Source organism: Pseudophryne corroboree, chromosome 5 (genome assembly GCF_028390025.1).
Source record: "Pseudophryne corroboree isolate aPseCor3 chromosome 5, aPseCor3.hap2, whole genome shotgun sequence".
Lineage (NCBI taxonomy): Eukaryota > Metazoa > Chordata > Amphibia > Anura > Myobatrachidae > Pseudophryne > Pseudophryne corroboree.
The window spans coordinates 649809238-649825976 of record NC_086448.1 but is presented as its reverse complement, the minus strand read 5'-3'; the positions used below and the strand labels follow the sequence as shown (position 1 = coordinate 649825976).

General features: G+C 46.9%; 1 protein-coding gene across 1 annotated transcript in view; it reads left to right on the top strand.

Annotated features, from left to right (window-relative positions):
- Positions 1-9208, top strand: part of LOC134929290 (ras-related protein Rab-10-like) — a 171017-nt gene extending 161809 nt beyond the window's left edge. The window contains exons 5-6 of the mRNA XM_063924988.1: positions 6912-7013; positions 8878-9208. Coding sequence (XP_063781058.1) covers positions 6912-7013; positions 8878-8958 — 183 coding nt within the window. The 3' untranslated portion in view covers positions 8959-9208. The remainder of the gene's footprint in view (positions 1-6911; positions 7014-8877) is intronic.
- The last annotated feature ends 7531 nt before the right edge of the window (positions 9209-16739 follow it).

The following is a 16739-nucleotide window of genomic DNA, read 5'->3' as shown; positions in this document are numbered from 1 at the left end:
GATCACAAAGGAAATACTATGACCTCAGTAAATGTAGAACCATTGCATTTGGTCTGGAGTATCGTTCGTGTTAACACCATATAGGCAGTACGGATGGTGTAATGGATAGTATTAATGCTGCACAGCACTGAGTTCATGGGTTCGATTCTCACCATAGCGATAACTCTGTCCAGTTTATGGGGTATATTCAATTAGGGTCGGATCCATTCCGACATGCATTTGTCGGAATGGATCAGACAACCCCTATTCAATCTCATTTCAATTCGACTTTTAAAAAGTCGAATTGAGATGAGGGACCCAGAGGAGGAGAGGAAGGGGGAGCCGCGGGGAGACCAGCAGGGACAGCCGCGGGCAGACGGAGGAGAGCAGCGCTGCAGAAGGATGTCTCACATCCGCCAGACCTCACGGCAGTGTCCACCCGGCTCCAGCAAGCGTGACCTCACTTGCTGGAGCCGGGTAAGCGGCTGTGAGACATCCTGCTGTAGCGCTGCTCTCCCCGGTATGCCTGCGGTTGTCCCCCTTCTACCCGCGGCTCCCCCCCTCTCCTCCTCTGGGTCCCACACCTCAGTTTGACATTTTTTCATGTCGGACTGAGATAGTCGGAATTGGGGCCAAATCCTGTCGAATTTGGCCCCGTTTCACTCAAAAGTACGTGAATCAGCAACTATACCGCCGATTCACGTACTATTCGACAAGTCGAATTCCACGACTTGTCGAATAAAAACTGATGACGACCTTAAAAAGTCGAAAACTGCCGTCTTTTTTCGACAGACGGCAGTTTTCGACCCTAATTGAATATACCCCTATATAGTCTCCCTGTGCTTGCATGTGTTTCCTCTGGGTACTCTGGTTTCCTCCCAAACTCCAAAAATATACAGACAAAAATGAACCCTATTGTGTAAGTGTGTGCATGTTACAAAGGGATATAAAGCCATTTCTACAATTTGATGTCCATCATAGCACAGTGAGAAGATCATTTCCAAATAGAGAACATTGGGGTCGATTCAGTTCAGCGACAGTTGAATAGCGCCGGGAGTTAGCTCCCAGCACTATTCAATACAGCGCCAAGTGACACCAATTGTCGGGAATACTTCCCTCACCCCTGGGGTATGAGAGAAGAAATCAGACAAAAGTGCTGCCGCGCAGCCGGCGCGAGGCTGATTCTGTCGGGAAACAGCATTGCGGCGGGGAGTTAAGTGGGAGAATGCCCGTTCTCCCGACAATTCAACCTGTTAAGTCGGCGAGAACGGGCCTTTGCCGACTTAACATGAGCTGAATTGAATAGCGACGGGAGCTAACTCCCGCCGCTATTCAACTCTCGCTGAATTGAATCGACCCCATTGAAGGCAGTTGTCATTCTCAATTATTTTACCCAACGGTTAGACTGTGTGAGAAATCATGAAATAAACTAAAATTATTTACAGGTATATATTGGCCTTTGTCAGAGCAGTTTATGTCAAAGTTCTTGGCTGCCATCAGGGAAAGGCCAAACAAGTACAGGCTACTGAACAAAGTCCTCTGGACAGACGACCCCAAATTAGAGTTGTTTGGTCTTAATGCACAGTCATGTTTAGTGAAAACCAAATGCATTTGTCAGGATATAATGGAGTCCTATCGCTGGAGGTGCGGGATGCCGGCTGATTTGAGACGTTTTTTTAAAGCAATCACTTACAAAGCATGGTTTTGCCTTGTAAGTGGTTTCCCCTTTAAAAATACGTCCGAGATCGGTCAGCATCCCGCACCTCCGGCGATCTCGGTCTCTATTACATCCCGCCGATAGTGTCACCAGGAAAACCTTATACCAGCTGTCAAGTATGGTGTAGATGTATGGTTGTTTGCAGCCACAGGACCTAGACACCTCAATCATTTGAGTTCACCATGAATGGCTCTTTATATCAGTACTGTAGATAGCTCTTTTTAAATATTGTAAATAAAAATGTCTAACAAGTAAAGAGTGTCCAGAATTGGATCCTGCAACTTGCCTTTGATCCTAAGTACACCAACAAATCTACAGCTAAATGGGCGCCGAAGAAAAGAATCAAGTTTGAAACAGCCAATTTTAAAGTTTTACCTTACACTCATGAAGATGCTATTGCAGAACTTAAAGTGAGCTGTGTAAGAAGGATTGCCCTCAAACATAAATGTTTCCCAGAGCATTGTTGTAAGGACGATTGGGCTAAAATTATTGAAACTTTACTGGAAAGACTTATAACCTCCTATTCATATATATTACTCAAAGTGTGAACTGCTAAAGGCAGATCTACAAACTAATGAATCATTGTGCTTGATTCAATTCAGCGCGATATGAATAGCGCTTGGAAGGAGGTCCCAGAGCTATTCAATTGACCGCGCTGTTAAGCCCGACTACAGGATTCCTGCTTGTACCCCTCCGCAGATGCAAACAGAAATCCGACTTAAGTAGTACCGCAATGTTTTCTGCCTTTAGCACAGCGCACTTATGTCAGAGAATGCTGATTACCGCAACTAAACACCCGGTTTAAGGCGCGGTAACCGGCAATTCCCCACTAAGTGCAGGGCGTGAAGGAGACAATTGAATAGTTCCGGGATCTCCCAACGCTATTCAGATCGCGTTAAATTGAATCGAGCCCAATGGGTGTGCTTACTCTTTTTCACACAGGACTCAATGTTGGCTTATTTTTTTTATATATATAGGGGTATATGCAATTCACGGCGAATCGCGGCAAATTATCGCCGTTTTTTAATTCGACAGGTGAATTCCGGCAGGTGGCTGCCGGAATTCACCATATTCAATGAAAAACGGATTCGACAGTCCCGCGGGCGAAAAACGGCCGATTTGCCGGATTTTGCCGCGAATTAAAAAAACGGGAAAAATCCGGGAAAAAATGGCGTGGGGTCCCCCCTCCAAAGCATAACCAGCCTCGGGCTCTTCGAGCTGGTCCTGGTTTTAAAAATCCGGGGTCAAAATTGACAGCGGATCCCCCGTATTTTTAAAACCAGCACCGGGCTCTGCGCCTGATGCTGGTGCAAAAATTACGGGGGACAAAACGAGTAGGGGTCCCCCGTATTTTTTACACCAGCATCGGGCTCCACTAGCTGGACAGATAATGCCACAGCCGGGGGTCACTTTTATACAGTGCCCTGCGTCCGTGGCATTAAATATCCAACTAGTCACCCCTGGCCGGGGTACCCTGGGGGAGTGGGGACCCCTTCAATCAAGGGGTCCCCTTCCCCCAGCCACCCAAGGGCCAGGGGTGAAGCCGGAGGCTGTCCCCCCATCCAAGGGCTGCGGATGGGAGGCTGATAGCCTTGAGAAAAATGTCTGAATATTGTTTTTTTCCAGTAGTACTACAAGTCCCAGCAAGCCTCCCCCACAAGCTGGTACTTGGAGAACCACAAGTACCAGCATGCGGGAGAAAAACGGGCCCGCTGGTACCTGTAGTACTACTGGGGAAAAAATACCCAAATAAAAACAGGACACACACACCGTGACAAGTACAACTTTATTACATACTGCCGACACACACATACTTACCTATGTTGACACGAAGCAGTCGGTCCTCTTCTCCAAGTAGAATCCACGGATACCTGAAAATAAAAGATAATTATACTCACCTTCCAGCGTCCAGAGATACTTCCACGTCCAGAAAATAATCCAGGTACTTGGCAAAAAAAAAAACGCAATGACCCGATCCTGCGGACTAAAAGGGGTCCCATATTGACACATGAGACCCCTTTCCCCGAATGTGCCGGGACCCCACGTGACTCCTGTCACTGAGGTCCCTTCAGCCAATCAGGAAGCGCTACTACGTGGCGCTCACCTGATTGGCTGTGCGCTGTCTGTGCTGTGACAGCGCATCGCAAAGCCTCTCCATTATATTCAATGGTGGGAACTTTGCCGTCAGCGGGGGGGTTACCCGCGGTCAGCCGCTGACCGGTGGGTGACCCCACCGCTAACCGCAAGGTTCCCACCATTGAATATAATGGAGAGGCTTTGCGATGCGCTGTCTGAGCTCAGACGCGCAGAGCCAATAAGCAGAGTGCAAGGACGTTGCACTCGCTGATTGGCTGAAGAGACCTTTCAGTGACAGCTGTCACGTAGAGGTCTCTGCATTCGGGGAAAGGGGTCTTATGTGTCAACATGGGACCCCTTTCAGTCCGCTGGCACGGGTTTTTGCGTTTTGTTATTTTGCCAAGTACCTGGATTATACTCTGGACGTGGATTTATCTGTGGACGCTGGAAGGTGAGTATAATTTTTTAACAGGTACCCTCGGATCGTCGGAGACTGTGGCAGTCGGCATGTCAACATAGGTAAGTATGTGTGTGTCGGCAGTATGTAATAAAGTTGTACTTGTCACGGTGTGTGTCCTGTTTTTATTTGGGTATTTTTTTTCCAGTAGTACTACAGGTACCAGCGGGCCCATTTTTCTCCCGCATGCTGGTACTTGTGGTTCTCCAAGTACCAGCTTGCGGGGGAGGCTTGCTGGGACTTGTAGTACTACTGGAAAAAACAATATTCAGACATTTTTCTCAAGGCTATCAGCCTCCCATCCGCAGCCCTTGGATGGGGGGGGACAGCCTTGGGCTTCATCCCTGGCCCTTGGGTGGCTGGGGGGGGGGGACCCCTTGATTGAAGGGGTCCCCACTCCCCCAGGGTACCCCGGCCAGGGGTGACTAGTTGGATATTTAATGCCACGGCCGCAGGGCGCTGTATAAAAGTGACCCCCGGCTGTGGCATTATCTGTCCAGCTAGTGGAGCCCGATGCTGGTGTATAAAATACGGGGGACCCCTACTCTTTTTGTCCCCCGTATTTTTTGCACCAGCATCAGGCGCAGAGCCCGGTGCTGGTTTTAAAAATACGGGGGATCCCCTGTCAAATTTTTCCCCGCATTTTTAGAACCAGGACCAGCTCGAAGAGCCCGAGGCTGGTTATGCTTTGGAGGGGGGACCCCACGCCATTTTTTTCCTTGATTTTACCGTTCCAGCTATAAAAAAAAAATATATATATATTTTAAAAAATATATAAATAATACTTGTGCCTCCAAAAAAGACAAACCAAGTACCTAATCCCTTCTAATATAAATAGATATGCTATTACCAAAAAAAAAACACCAAAAAAAAATGTTTTAATTTTTTTTTATTGGTTTTACCCTCCAAAGTGTGGCGGATTGAAAATGACGAATTTACTGTCTAAAAGCACTGTTGTCGAATTTCCAAACTTGAATTGAATAGACTTTGGTCGAATTGCAGCATGTGTATCATTGCAAAAAAGTCGAATTTGTCAAAAGTCGAATTTCAAAAAGTCGAATTTTGAAAGTCCGTTTTTTTGTCGGAAAGTACTGAATTGCATTGTCGATTTTTTTTTTTGGGGCGAAAAATTCCCGAAATTCGACAATTTCGGGAATTCGACCGCAATTGCATATACCCCATAATATCCAAACTGTTATATGTTATTTGTCAAATAAGATAATATTACACACATTATGGGACTTGGGGAGAGATGTATTATGCCTTGGAGAGAGATAAAGTGGAGAAGTTGCCTTGAGCAACCAATCAGCTTATTTCTGTCATTTGAAAGCCTGTGTTAAATAAATGACAGAGGGCCTGATTCAGACCTGATCGCTGTTGTGCGAAATCACACATCGGTCGATTATTGAATGACTGCGCGTGTGTATACATTGCAATGCGCAGGTGCGTTGCCATACAGAGAAAGGATTGTTCAAAAATTTTGAACGCTATGTGTCTGCTAGGTGATTGACAGGAAGCGGACGTTTGTGGGCGGTAACTGGCCGTTTTCAGGGAGTGTCAGGAAAAATGCAAGCGTTCCCAAGCATTTTCAGGTTGGATGTGTGACGTCAGCTGCGGGCCCCGAACAGCCTGTTTGGATCGCACTGTAGGAGTAAGTCTTGGGCTACGCACAGACTGGAAAAATCATTTGATGGTGAGTGAGTTTCAAACGGATATGCAGCTGTCCGCTGTCTGGCGGAATTTTCGCACAGCGTACACATGCATTCGCACACTTGGACGGACGGGTTTACACTCTCCCTGGAGGGTGACTATCTGATCGGAATCCGGTCTGAAGATCGACAGTGTCTTGGTCGACAATGTTTAGGTCGACCACTATAGGTCGACAGTCACTAGGTCGACATGGATGGAAGGTCGACAGGGTTTCTAGGTCGACATGTGCTAGGTCGACAGGTCTAAAGGTCGACATGAGTTTTTCACATTTTTTTTCTTTTTTTTGAATTTTTTCATACTTAACGATCCACGTGGACTACGATTGGAACGGTAAAGTGTGCCGAGCGAAGCGAAGGCACCATGCCCAAAGCATGGCGAGCGAAGCGAGCCATGCGAGGGGACGCGGTGCACTAATTTGGGATCCCGGTCACTCTACGAAGAGAACGACACCAAAAAAAACAAAAAACCTCATGTCGACCTTTAGACCTGTCGACCTAGCACATGTCGACCTAGAAACCCTGTCGACCTTCCATCCATGTTGACCTAGTGACTGTCGACCTATAGTGGTCGACCTAAACATTGTCGACCTAGACACTGTCGATTTGATGAACCACACCCATCTGATCACAGACCTCTGCAAATTTGCAGCACAGCGATCAGGTCTGAATTAGGCCCAGAAACTGATTGCTTGATAAGGGAAATGTCTCCACTTTATCTCTCTCCACTTCTTGAAACATCTCCCGTTTGAGCAGAACTAGATGCTTATTGACTGTTTCTCGATATGTAAAAACACTGATTTTTAAACAGGGGTCATTCATTTTTAACATCACTGTAGATATGACAAGGACAATATATCCATTTATCTACATGATGCATTTCACTTTATCAAGATATTCAGTGAGTCTTTATCTTTTCTTTATATTATACTTATAGCATAGACTGTATAACAGTATGCCTGTGTTTGTTTCCTAGCTTGCCTGGGAATATGGGATACCATTTTATGAGACAAGCGCTAAAGAAAATATCAATATTGAGAATGCATTTTATAGATTGTCAGAGGCCATCTATGCAAAGGTAAGTAATGTTCCAATTCTAACCATCAGATGTTTCAGAGCTTTTATATCCTTCACAGTAAATATGTTTCTATTATTCTAAAGTTATTATTTATTAGAGTTATCCCGCAACTATTAAGTATACATGTGAAGATGTAACTTCCGTTAAAGGGGCTGTCCACCTAAATCTGTTTTTGTTGTTATAATCTCCCTTTCCCTAAGTTGCAGGACAGTAGGAGCCCGATGCTTAGCTTTCCACACATAAGAACCTTATCATGTGTGCAGAGAACTATCTAGTAAGTGCTCTCGCTGTATGAGAAGCCTCTACCTGTCAGGAGAACTTAATTTCCACTTTTGTCAGCCATCCGTGACAGGAGAATTAGCTATTAGAGGACTGCTGGGGGCAAGACGTAGTTAGCAGCATTGGACCTCTTAACTCCAATTATTGAGGAGAGGGCATTTCATATATAGAATCCTTGTTGACATCTCCTTGTAATCTCAATGATATCAACAATGGACATCAGGAGAATAATTCAAATTTACTGGCCACTGCAGGAAAGGTCTGAAGGCAAACACTGATCCACCATAATCAGATGCTAGTCACATCCGAGTCCTACAATTATACCCAGTACTGCATTAATTATGCTCAACGTATGCCTAGACAAATATACAGGCAAAGCAAAGGAACCCTGGGTGCCAAATACTTTAATGATCTGTTTTGTCTTAGCTAATATCTATATAGAAAGTATAGAATGTCTGTGATTAGGGAGGTGCTGAGTGTAATAACAATTTCTGTATACAGTACTTAAAGTAGATGTCCAATTTCAGACACCCCCGTCTACTCTTTTTGTGCCCCCTTCATATCTGTAAATTGGGGGAGTTCCTCCTGTGCTGAAGATATAAAGGTTTCAGTTTTACACAATTTAATCAAGATGTCCCCAGTTTGGTTCCTTCCCAATATACTAATATCCCTTTCACATCAATAACCCGGGTCCAAACCTGGGTTGTTGAACATGATATCAAGCCGTGTCCAGCTGCTGGAAACCGTGTTCTCACCGCAGGCTGGACCCAGGTTATAGCCAAGAGGTCCCTTTGCCGGTGCTTGGGAGATAACATGCAGCGTCTCTGCATACTTTTAGTGTGACACACACTGAAGACTAACCGGGTCAGTCCCGACCTCAACCCGAACCCGGGTAGTCCTTTTCACATCTAGCCAGGACCTGGGTTGCCCAGGCAATTTCTCAGTCAGGGACTGGATGTGAAAGGGTATCATTTTGCTATGTACCATATTAGAAACCTCTGGCATGGACAGTTATGCTAGGGCTTTACAGCATATAATAGGGATGATCTGGTGGGATTGAAGCTGACTGGTATAGAAAAAAGGGTCAAATGTAACATCTCCATTTATATTTGAAAGGAATTCCTAACCCTAGCGTTAGTTGAGACTGTATTCTGAATCGCAGTCACTGCCAAATTGTCACAGTCCTCGCAGCAGCTTGTGACATCTACTGTAGTGTGACCCCTAAGGGGGAGGGGGGGGGTTAGCCCTAGCTGCCACTCCCTGGGATTTAGCAGTAGCTGACACCTCTGAAGGGTTAGCTCTAGCCGCCACCCACGGAGGGTTAGGCTAGGGGACTGGGTGTGGCGTAGAAATACTTACCCACTTTGATGTCGGGATCTTCAGTGTCTGGATGCCACGGTCAGTCATGTGACTGCCGGCATCCTCACCGCTAGGATATAGTATGTATTCTTCTACTGCATCTATGTTGGATACATTCAGTATCATGATTGCGTATGCTTCTCTTTAACAACTGTGTTCTGTTATGTTGTGCTATGTTTTGTATGCCATCTACATAATATTCTTAAATTATTACATTTTGTTTTAGCGTTCATCGCTGTTGATAGACCAGAACGTGGTGGATTTGAGAGAACCAAAGAAAAGCACTTCATGTATGGCTTGTAGGTGATTGATGTAAGCCACATCCCTGATGCTCTGAAAGGAAACTCACATGGATACCAGAGGGATATGTGGTTGATTGCAAAAATGACTCAAGCTGTCAAATATATCATATGTATTTCTATACAAAGCCATCCTCCCATCACTGCGCTAACTGCTTACTATGTCTGTGCATTGTAAAACATATTTATGTATTTATTTTCACATTGCCACAGAGTCCTTTATTAGAAATACTATAGTAAAGTGATTGTATGTGACAATTTTTCTGTGAAAGTCCGCCCACACCATTCTCTAATTGCTGGCTTAGATCAAATAATCTGCTTTGTCAGTAGTAGTGGAAATAATGATGTGCATCTCACTAATGAGTGTGTTGTACAGTCAGGAAACGGAGCTTATGTTTCCCGGCCCTCTTCTGGCAACACCATCAGCATAAGATAGTGCGCCTGATTCAGAGATGTAGGCAGATGCCATTTAGTGCGCAGCAGCTGTGCAGAAATATGCAAATGCCGCAGCCACGGGGATTTGTATTGAGATGCCCATTGGCGGCGTCTAAGATCTACCGATTGTGTACAAAGATGCAGACATCCAACGCATATTGTCCGATAATCAGCCCTATGGTTGTGCAGCATAGACGTCGGAAGTAGGATGACGGAACCATATTAACTGCATACTGGGTAGCAGTTGCGAGCTGTGACACCCCCCAGAAATGGTCGCTGCACATCCGCCTTCGCCATTCCCCTGTTACCGTTCACAAACACTTCCTGACTGTCAGTAACTTGGTGAATAAATCCTCACCACAACCACTGCCGCAAGACCTGCGCGGCACTGCGTACAATACTGATATTGCTTCCATCTGAGAACCAGGCCCATTCTCTCACAGCATACCAGCTCTATAAAGACCGTTGTACAAATGGACAGTACCTTGTTTCCTGTCCTCCTCCGTGTGGGATGTCTCTAAATTGCAGACTCCTGATGCAATAGATGGCAAGTCAGAGGTGCAGATGTGGCTGCTCTGATCTTACTCGTGTATAGGTCCCGCGGGCAGCTGCATTGTGATTGCGACTAGCCGCGGCATGCTGTAGCCTGTTCGCAGAAGCGTACGCACCATGCGATGCTATGGATTGTGGGTGCCTGTGCAGTGTACGCACACCCCAGTGGGCACGGTAATCGAGTCATGTTTGCTTCTATTAGTTTTGTAGGGTGAGCAGGGACCACATCTGTACTATGAAGAGATCTTTTAATATGACTGCAGAATGTTTGAGCCTATGGATTGTAAGGGGTAAGTGTAATAGGGTGCGAGTTGCTGGAGGTGCGGGACTTTGGTCGAGAATGCCCATATTTTTAAAGAGACAATCATTTACAAAACCAACTCGCACCCTATAACATTTACCCCTAGCAACCCATAGGCTCAAACCTGCTGTAGTCATATTAAAAAACCTCTTTATAGTACCCGCAGCCCTGGCAACTCGCACCCTATAACATTTACCCCCAAGTCTCAAAATCACTTATGGTTCGCCAGATAAGATATGCCATCTTTGGTTCTGTCCTAAGAAGTAATATACTTAGTTATGCTAAAAGTGCAGTACTTATTTATGTGATGCATCATTGGATTAATTCTGGCAAGGTCGTCACAGTTAAAAGGGCATCTGATTTAAAGGAAGGACAGCCAACCATGCTGTAAAGAATTGCAGAATGAAGAGATAGTAGAAAAAAAATGATGTCCAAAAAACAAAACTTCCTCAAAGAAAATTAAGACAATTTCTTTGTGGTTCCCAGAACTTTCTTTAGACTACTGGGGGGGGGGGGGTAAATATGCTAAGGTGGGAGTTCTGTTTAAGATGGGACGTTGCCTATAACAAATTTCAGGCATTATCTTCTGGAAGGTGCTAGATAAATGAGAAGTAGAATTTGATTGTTTGCCATGGGCAGCATCCCATCTTAAAGAGAACTCCCATCTTAGTAAATTTACCCCTTGGAAGAGACAGTACCAGATGCAGGGTTAGTTTGTCTTAGAAATTCCAAACACCACATCCTGATGCCACAACTAAGGAGCACTTTGCAATTGAAGGAAATCCACATCTTGTTACACAGGCTGCAAAGTGCCTACAGACTTGTGAGTATTGAGTGTACTGTAGGTTACAAATACAGAAGAGACCCATATCTAAGATTTACAAGACAAGTCTTTCAATTTATCATCTGCAGAGATATGTTCCACTAAAAGCTGACTAATGTATGGACACCAATGTTCTTGTCTTCAACACCAAAATTTCATTGCGTTTGTTTATAGGTGCTAACCTATGTAGATATCAGCAGCTGACAGCAAAGGGAGGCCTTCTAACACCCTTAAAAACAAGGACAAATATACAAGTGTGTCTCTCTGCTTATGTTAACACAAAAGTAATAATATTAATTTCTGCAGCGGGGTACACTGGTTTCCACAGGGCTACACATCAGGGTGTAGAGATGGATCTTGATCCAGGCAGCAACAGGCTAAAGCTTTAGACTGTCCCAGGATCAGGGCCGGCAACAGAAATCTTGGGGCCCGGTACACTGATATCCCTGTGGGCCCCCCCGATATACAAATATAGGGGCGTGACCACAGAGCTCCTTTTACACATTACGTCAGGCAGAGTCTCCCTTTTTACACATTACAGCAGCAGAGTCCCCTTTTTTACACATTAGGCAGGCAGAGTCCCCCATTTTTACACATTATGGCAGGCAGTCCCCATTTTTACACATTATGGGAGGGGGAGAGAGAGTTATACTCACCTGTAACGATCCAGCATGCCCCACCATAATGGCCATCCCTACCTTTTCTCGCCCTGCAATCTTCGCTCTTACCTACAGTAATACCAGGTTTACAGGGCAGATGTAATGCATGCACATGCATCCATGATATGTGCCTGCACGCAGCCCATCCCAAACCCAAAGCCCCAAACTCCTGCTGGAGAGCCGAGTGCACCTGCAGTGCAGACACTTGACTTACCAGACACAGCCGCCGGCGCCGTGAATCAATCAACGAGGCTCAGCCTCCGAGTGACCAGCTTGATGCACTCCGCCGCAACAAGCTGCCAGCAGTCCTGCAATCCTGCTCCTGCCTGCCTGGTCACACTCCTCACAGCAGAGACAGGGCGGGCGGGGATGACTGGGAGAGTAGGGGAGGTCCGGAGGTAGCGTTGTGTGACAGCTGACCTGGGGCTGGGCTTGGGGATGCTAAGTGGTGACCACAGATCATGGGGGTGGGGGAGCTGAAAAAAAGGTCAGTTATTGATTACTTTTAACTGCACAGCGGGCGGCCCGCAGCTAGCGCGATGCCGCAATATATATATAATTATTTAGATCTGTTACATGCTGCCGCCGCTGGACCTTGGGGCCCCTCACAACGTCGGGGCCCGGGACGGCTGTCCCCTTTGACCCCCCCTGTCGCCGGGCCTGCCCAGGATGCATTGTGGGGCCTCCTCTATAACCCCGCCTCCAGGCACTGTGAGCTCAGTTTCGAGTTGGTGCCTTGCAGAGCAGGTCGTTTAACGGAGGCTGCACTGGGCAGCCCTGAAAAAGATTTTAGAAGAGTTCAAGGGCCGCAGCACTTACACGTCAGGGTGACATTCTGTGCTACGGCTCCGTCACCAGTGGCGTCGCATACTCCCGCTGGCTCTGTTTCCGGGTACTTGCGTCGGGGACGCTCCGGCATTGGGCACACGGTCGCAGCGCTCTCCTGGTTCGCATGGCTGCTACAGAATGGAGGAGGTAAGAGGGTCCCCCAGGTGGGACCCGCCATTAAATCGCATTCCGATCGCAGTCTAGGGAGACGGACTGCGACGCTGGCGTGGACATTGTAAAAGAGCAGGGACCTCACTATATCCACCAGGGCATAGGAGTACAGGTCAGATATACTAATATCCATTTTAATAAGACTCCATAGTAGCAGGTGGTGAAGTCCAGCATAGGGGAACTGGCGCTTGACCTGTAGCCTCTCCCCCGGCCCAGGGCGCCATCTACTGCTGGTGTTCCCGCCCTGGAGCTGCCTCACACTCTGCATCACTCCCTGACTGAGACGCTGGGCACCATTTTCTAAAATAGATGCGACTGGTCTCCGGGACTGCAGGGCAAGGTCTCCTTTGTAAATCCGCCTGTACATCAGCGCCGTGGTTTTACAAGCACTTAAGTATTCTACATGTCGATATTAAGACAGCGTGAGTTAAGAACAAATGTACCTGTGCCAGAATATATTGTATGAGTATTCTGATATATACATCTGGTCTCAGACCGTGAATTCTTATATATATATATAATATACATATAGTAGTCCAGTGCCATTTTATTGTATTACTAAAATAATTATCTGCATTGTCACTGTGACTGTGTGTGCCTGTATCTGCTGTGTAGACTTAACTTTCAGTGTACCCCAGCTATATCTATCACTGTATTCTGTACCCTAAAGGGACTAGGAGCGTCAGGGTCTCATATATAGTGCTTCACAGTATTTACCGATTAAAGTGAACTCTACTGTGTACTCAGTCACCTAATACCAGATTTATTCGCTGGTGTTGTGTACTGGGGACTCAGTCGCATAATACCGGACTTATTCGCTGGTGCTTGTGTACTATGTGCACAGTCACATACTAGGGAATTTATTCACAGGTATTGTACTCTGTCTGGCTGTATCGTACTAATATGCTCTGCGGTTGCATTCACTAATAATGTCTAACACAAAGAGCTGGGAAGTCAAGGACGTTCCTGCATCCTGCAGCGAATGCGCCAAGGATTTGCCTGAGGGGGAATTTTTGTATGACGGTCTGTGTACTCTGTGCCATACATCTCCCAGTCAGTCCGCGGCTCCTGTAACCAATCAGGAGCCATCTTGGGCAGTGTTCTCAACTATGCTCAATATGCTTGTGTCACGCCTTACGCCCCCTATGGGACCTCCTGTGCAATTACAGCCACATATTGTTCCTATGGTAAATCTGCCTTGGGCGGATAACTTGTCTACCCAGTTGCAGCAATGGAGTCAATCATTGGTTAGACATAAAACTTCCCCACGTCACTCTCGCGTCACCGGGTCATCTAAGCGGGCTACTTCCTCCTCACAATCCAGTAAACTCTCAGAATATTCTTCTGATGAGGATGGGGAGTATAATGTCCCTGTCAGACACTGACACAGCTGCTTCTGACGAGGAATCCATTACTCAGGTTGATGTCCCTGACTTAGTGGTTGCTATTAAGCAGATCCTACAAATCACTGATGATAAGGATTCCACTACGATGTCTAAGAAACCTGATAGGTTTAAACGTCAGACGGTAACTAAAACGTTATTACCGTATTCTGACCATCTATTGGACATACGACAAGAACTCTGGTCTTTTCCAGGAATAAAATTCTCCCTGTCTAAAAGGATGGTAGCTCGCTATCCTCCCCCTACAGAGTTGTGTAACAAGTGGGAAAATTCACCATCTGTGGATTCCCATGTCACCCGTCTAGTGGTGTCGTCTACTCTGCCTGTTACCACTGTCACCTCACTGAAGAAAACAACAGATAAGCACGTGGAAGGATGCCTGAAGTCTATTTACTCCCTTACAGGTGCCTCTTGGGCTGCAAAAAGGAATTGAAGCATGGGTTCAGGCATTAGAGGAAGAGCTGCCTCAGGATATATCTGACATTGCCAGACAGTACCTGTTTCACATGACCATTGCCGCCTATTACATTTAGGAGGCGTCCTCTGAGGCAGATGTGTTGGCGGCCAAGGCATCGACTACGTCCATCCTGGCTCGCCGTATTCTGTGGTTGAGGTCATGGAAGGTGCATCTGGACTCCAAAAAGACCTTGGAGGTACACCCTTTTAAGGGAGACATCCTGTTTGGGGAAGACCTTAATAAAATTGTGGCTGACTTGGCTGCTGGATCCTGCCGTATCTGGAAGACTTGCTGATCCTGGCAAACTCCCACGATGTCCTCCTCAGTCATCTGCAACTGACAGTAAACTTCCTACAAGCCCATAGATGGCTCATTAACTGGAAGAAGTCCTCACTGGTCCCTGCTCGGAGCATGGTGCACCTGGGGGCACTGCTGGACACACAGAGTCAACAGCTGTATCTGTCTCCAGAGAAGGTCCTGAAGCTTCAGGTCAGGATAAGATACTTCCTCTCTAACCCAAGAGTGTCGAAACACTTGGCGATGCAAGTACTAGGCCTGATGGTGTTGGCTTTCGACATGGTAGAGTATGCTTCATTTTATTCCCGCCCTCTGCAGAGGTTACTCCTTTCCAAGTGGGACGGCCTACCTCATCAGATCAAGTCTCACATGCAGAGCTGGATTAAGACATTGGGGGGCCCGGGGTACTTAAGACGGGGGGCCCTGAGGTCTAAAACTAAATATACAAACACACACACCATACCTCACAACTTTGCTGGTATCTAAGGAGGGACATCAGTGCGCACTGTAATTAGGGGGCGTGGCCTCACGGCAAGTGTGGCAATCGCAAGCCACACCCCCATTTTCGGCATTATGAGGGCATGGACAGCGCTGTGAGAGCTGCTGGCCATGCCCCCTGTCCCTCCTTGCCAGGAATAGACGCTGTGCGCATGCGCACAGCATCTATTCACCGCTGCTCTCCTCAGAGCAGCTAGTGACAGGGAGGGATCTCCAAACTGACTCCCTATTCGTGGGACACTACGACCCGTGGGTGGGACAGTGGAACAGACCGTGAAAAACGGGACTGTCCTGCCAAAATCGGTACAGTTGGGAGGTATGCACACACACACACACATACATACATACATATGGATTGGGTCTTATATGCCGGCGGTCAGAATACCGACCGCGGCATCCCGATGGTGAGAATCCCAACAGGAGCAAGGTAAGTATACTTTCCTTTCACTAAATTCCCCCTAATCCTCACTTTCCACAGCCTAAACCTAACCCTCCCACACCCCCGCAGCCTAACCCTCCCGGGAGGTGCCTAACCCTATTCTCCTTTCCCGCAGCCTAAACCTAACCCCTTCCCCACCGCAGCCTAACCATAACCATTCCCAGGGGTGCCTAAACATAACCCCCCTCCCCACAGTCTAACCCTAACCCTCCCCCTGCAGCTTAAACCTAACCTCCACCCTTGTGGCTTACCTCTCCGATGGGCCTGCAGTCATTCGGGATTCCGGTGGTCGGGATTCTGAGAAGTGTCGGGATTCCGGTGTCTGTATTTTGACTGCCAGGATCCCGACCTGGTCAGATAAAAAAAAAAAAAAAAATGTATATACATACATATACAGTGTGTATGTGTATATGTATATGTATATATATATAAGTGTATATATATATATATATATATATATATATATATATATACACATATAAACATACATACACAAATTGAATGCATACCTAAATAAAAAAAAATAATAAATCCTTACTAATAGGGCAGTGAGTGCCTGAAGATTCCGCTCTGTCTCTCCAGTCTCCACCCGGCCAGCACACACCCACAGTCCACTGCACACTTCCAGGGAGCTTCCTTCTTCTCTGCAGCCTGCGTGCTCAGCCAGTCACTGAGCCTTAGGCTGCAGCTTACCATCCTATTGGGCGGCTGAGCCGTCACTCAGCAAGAAGCCCAGCCAGCTCTGCAGCGTCAGCGGCTCTGGGCTGTCAGTGGGGAGGTGAGCGCAGCGCCGCGGATCGGATTAGAGATCCGATCTAGCGGGTGGCAGAGGGCCCTTTCAGACAGGGGGGCCCGGGGTACTTACCCCCGGAGACCCTCCCCCTTAATCCGGCTATGCTCACATGATCGCCTTGACTCCAGAGGTT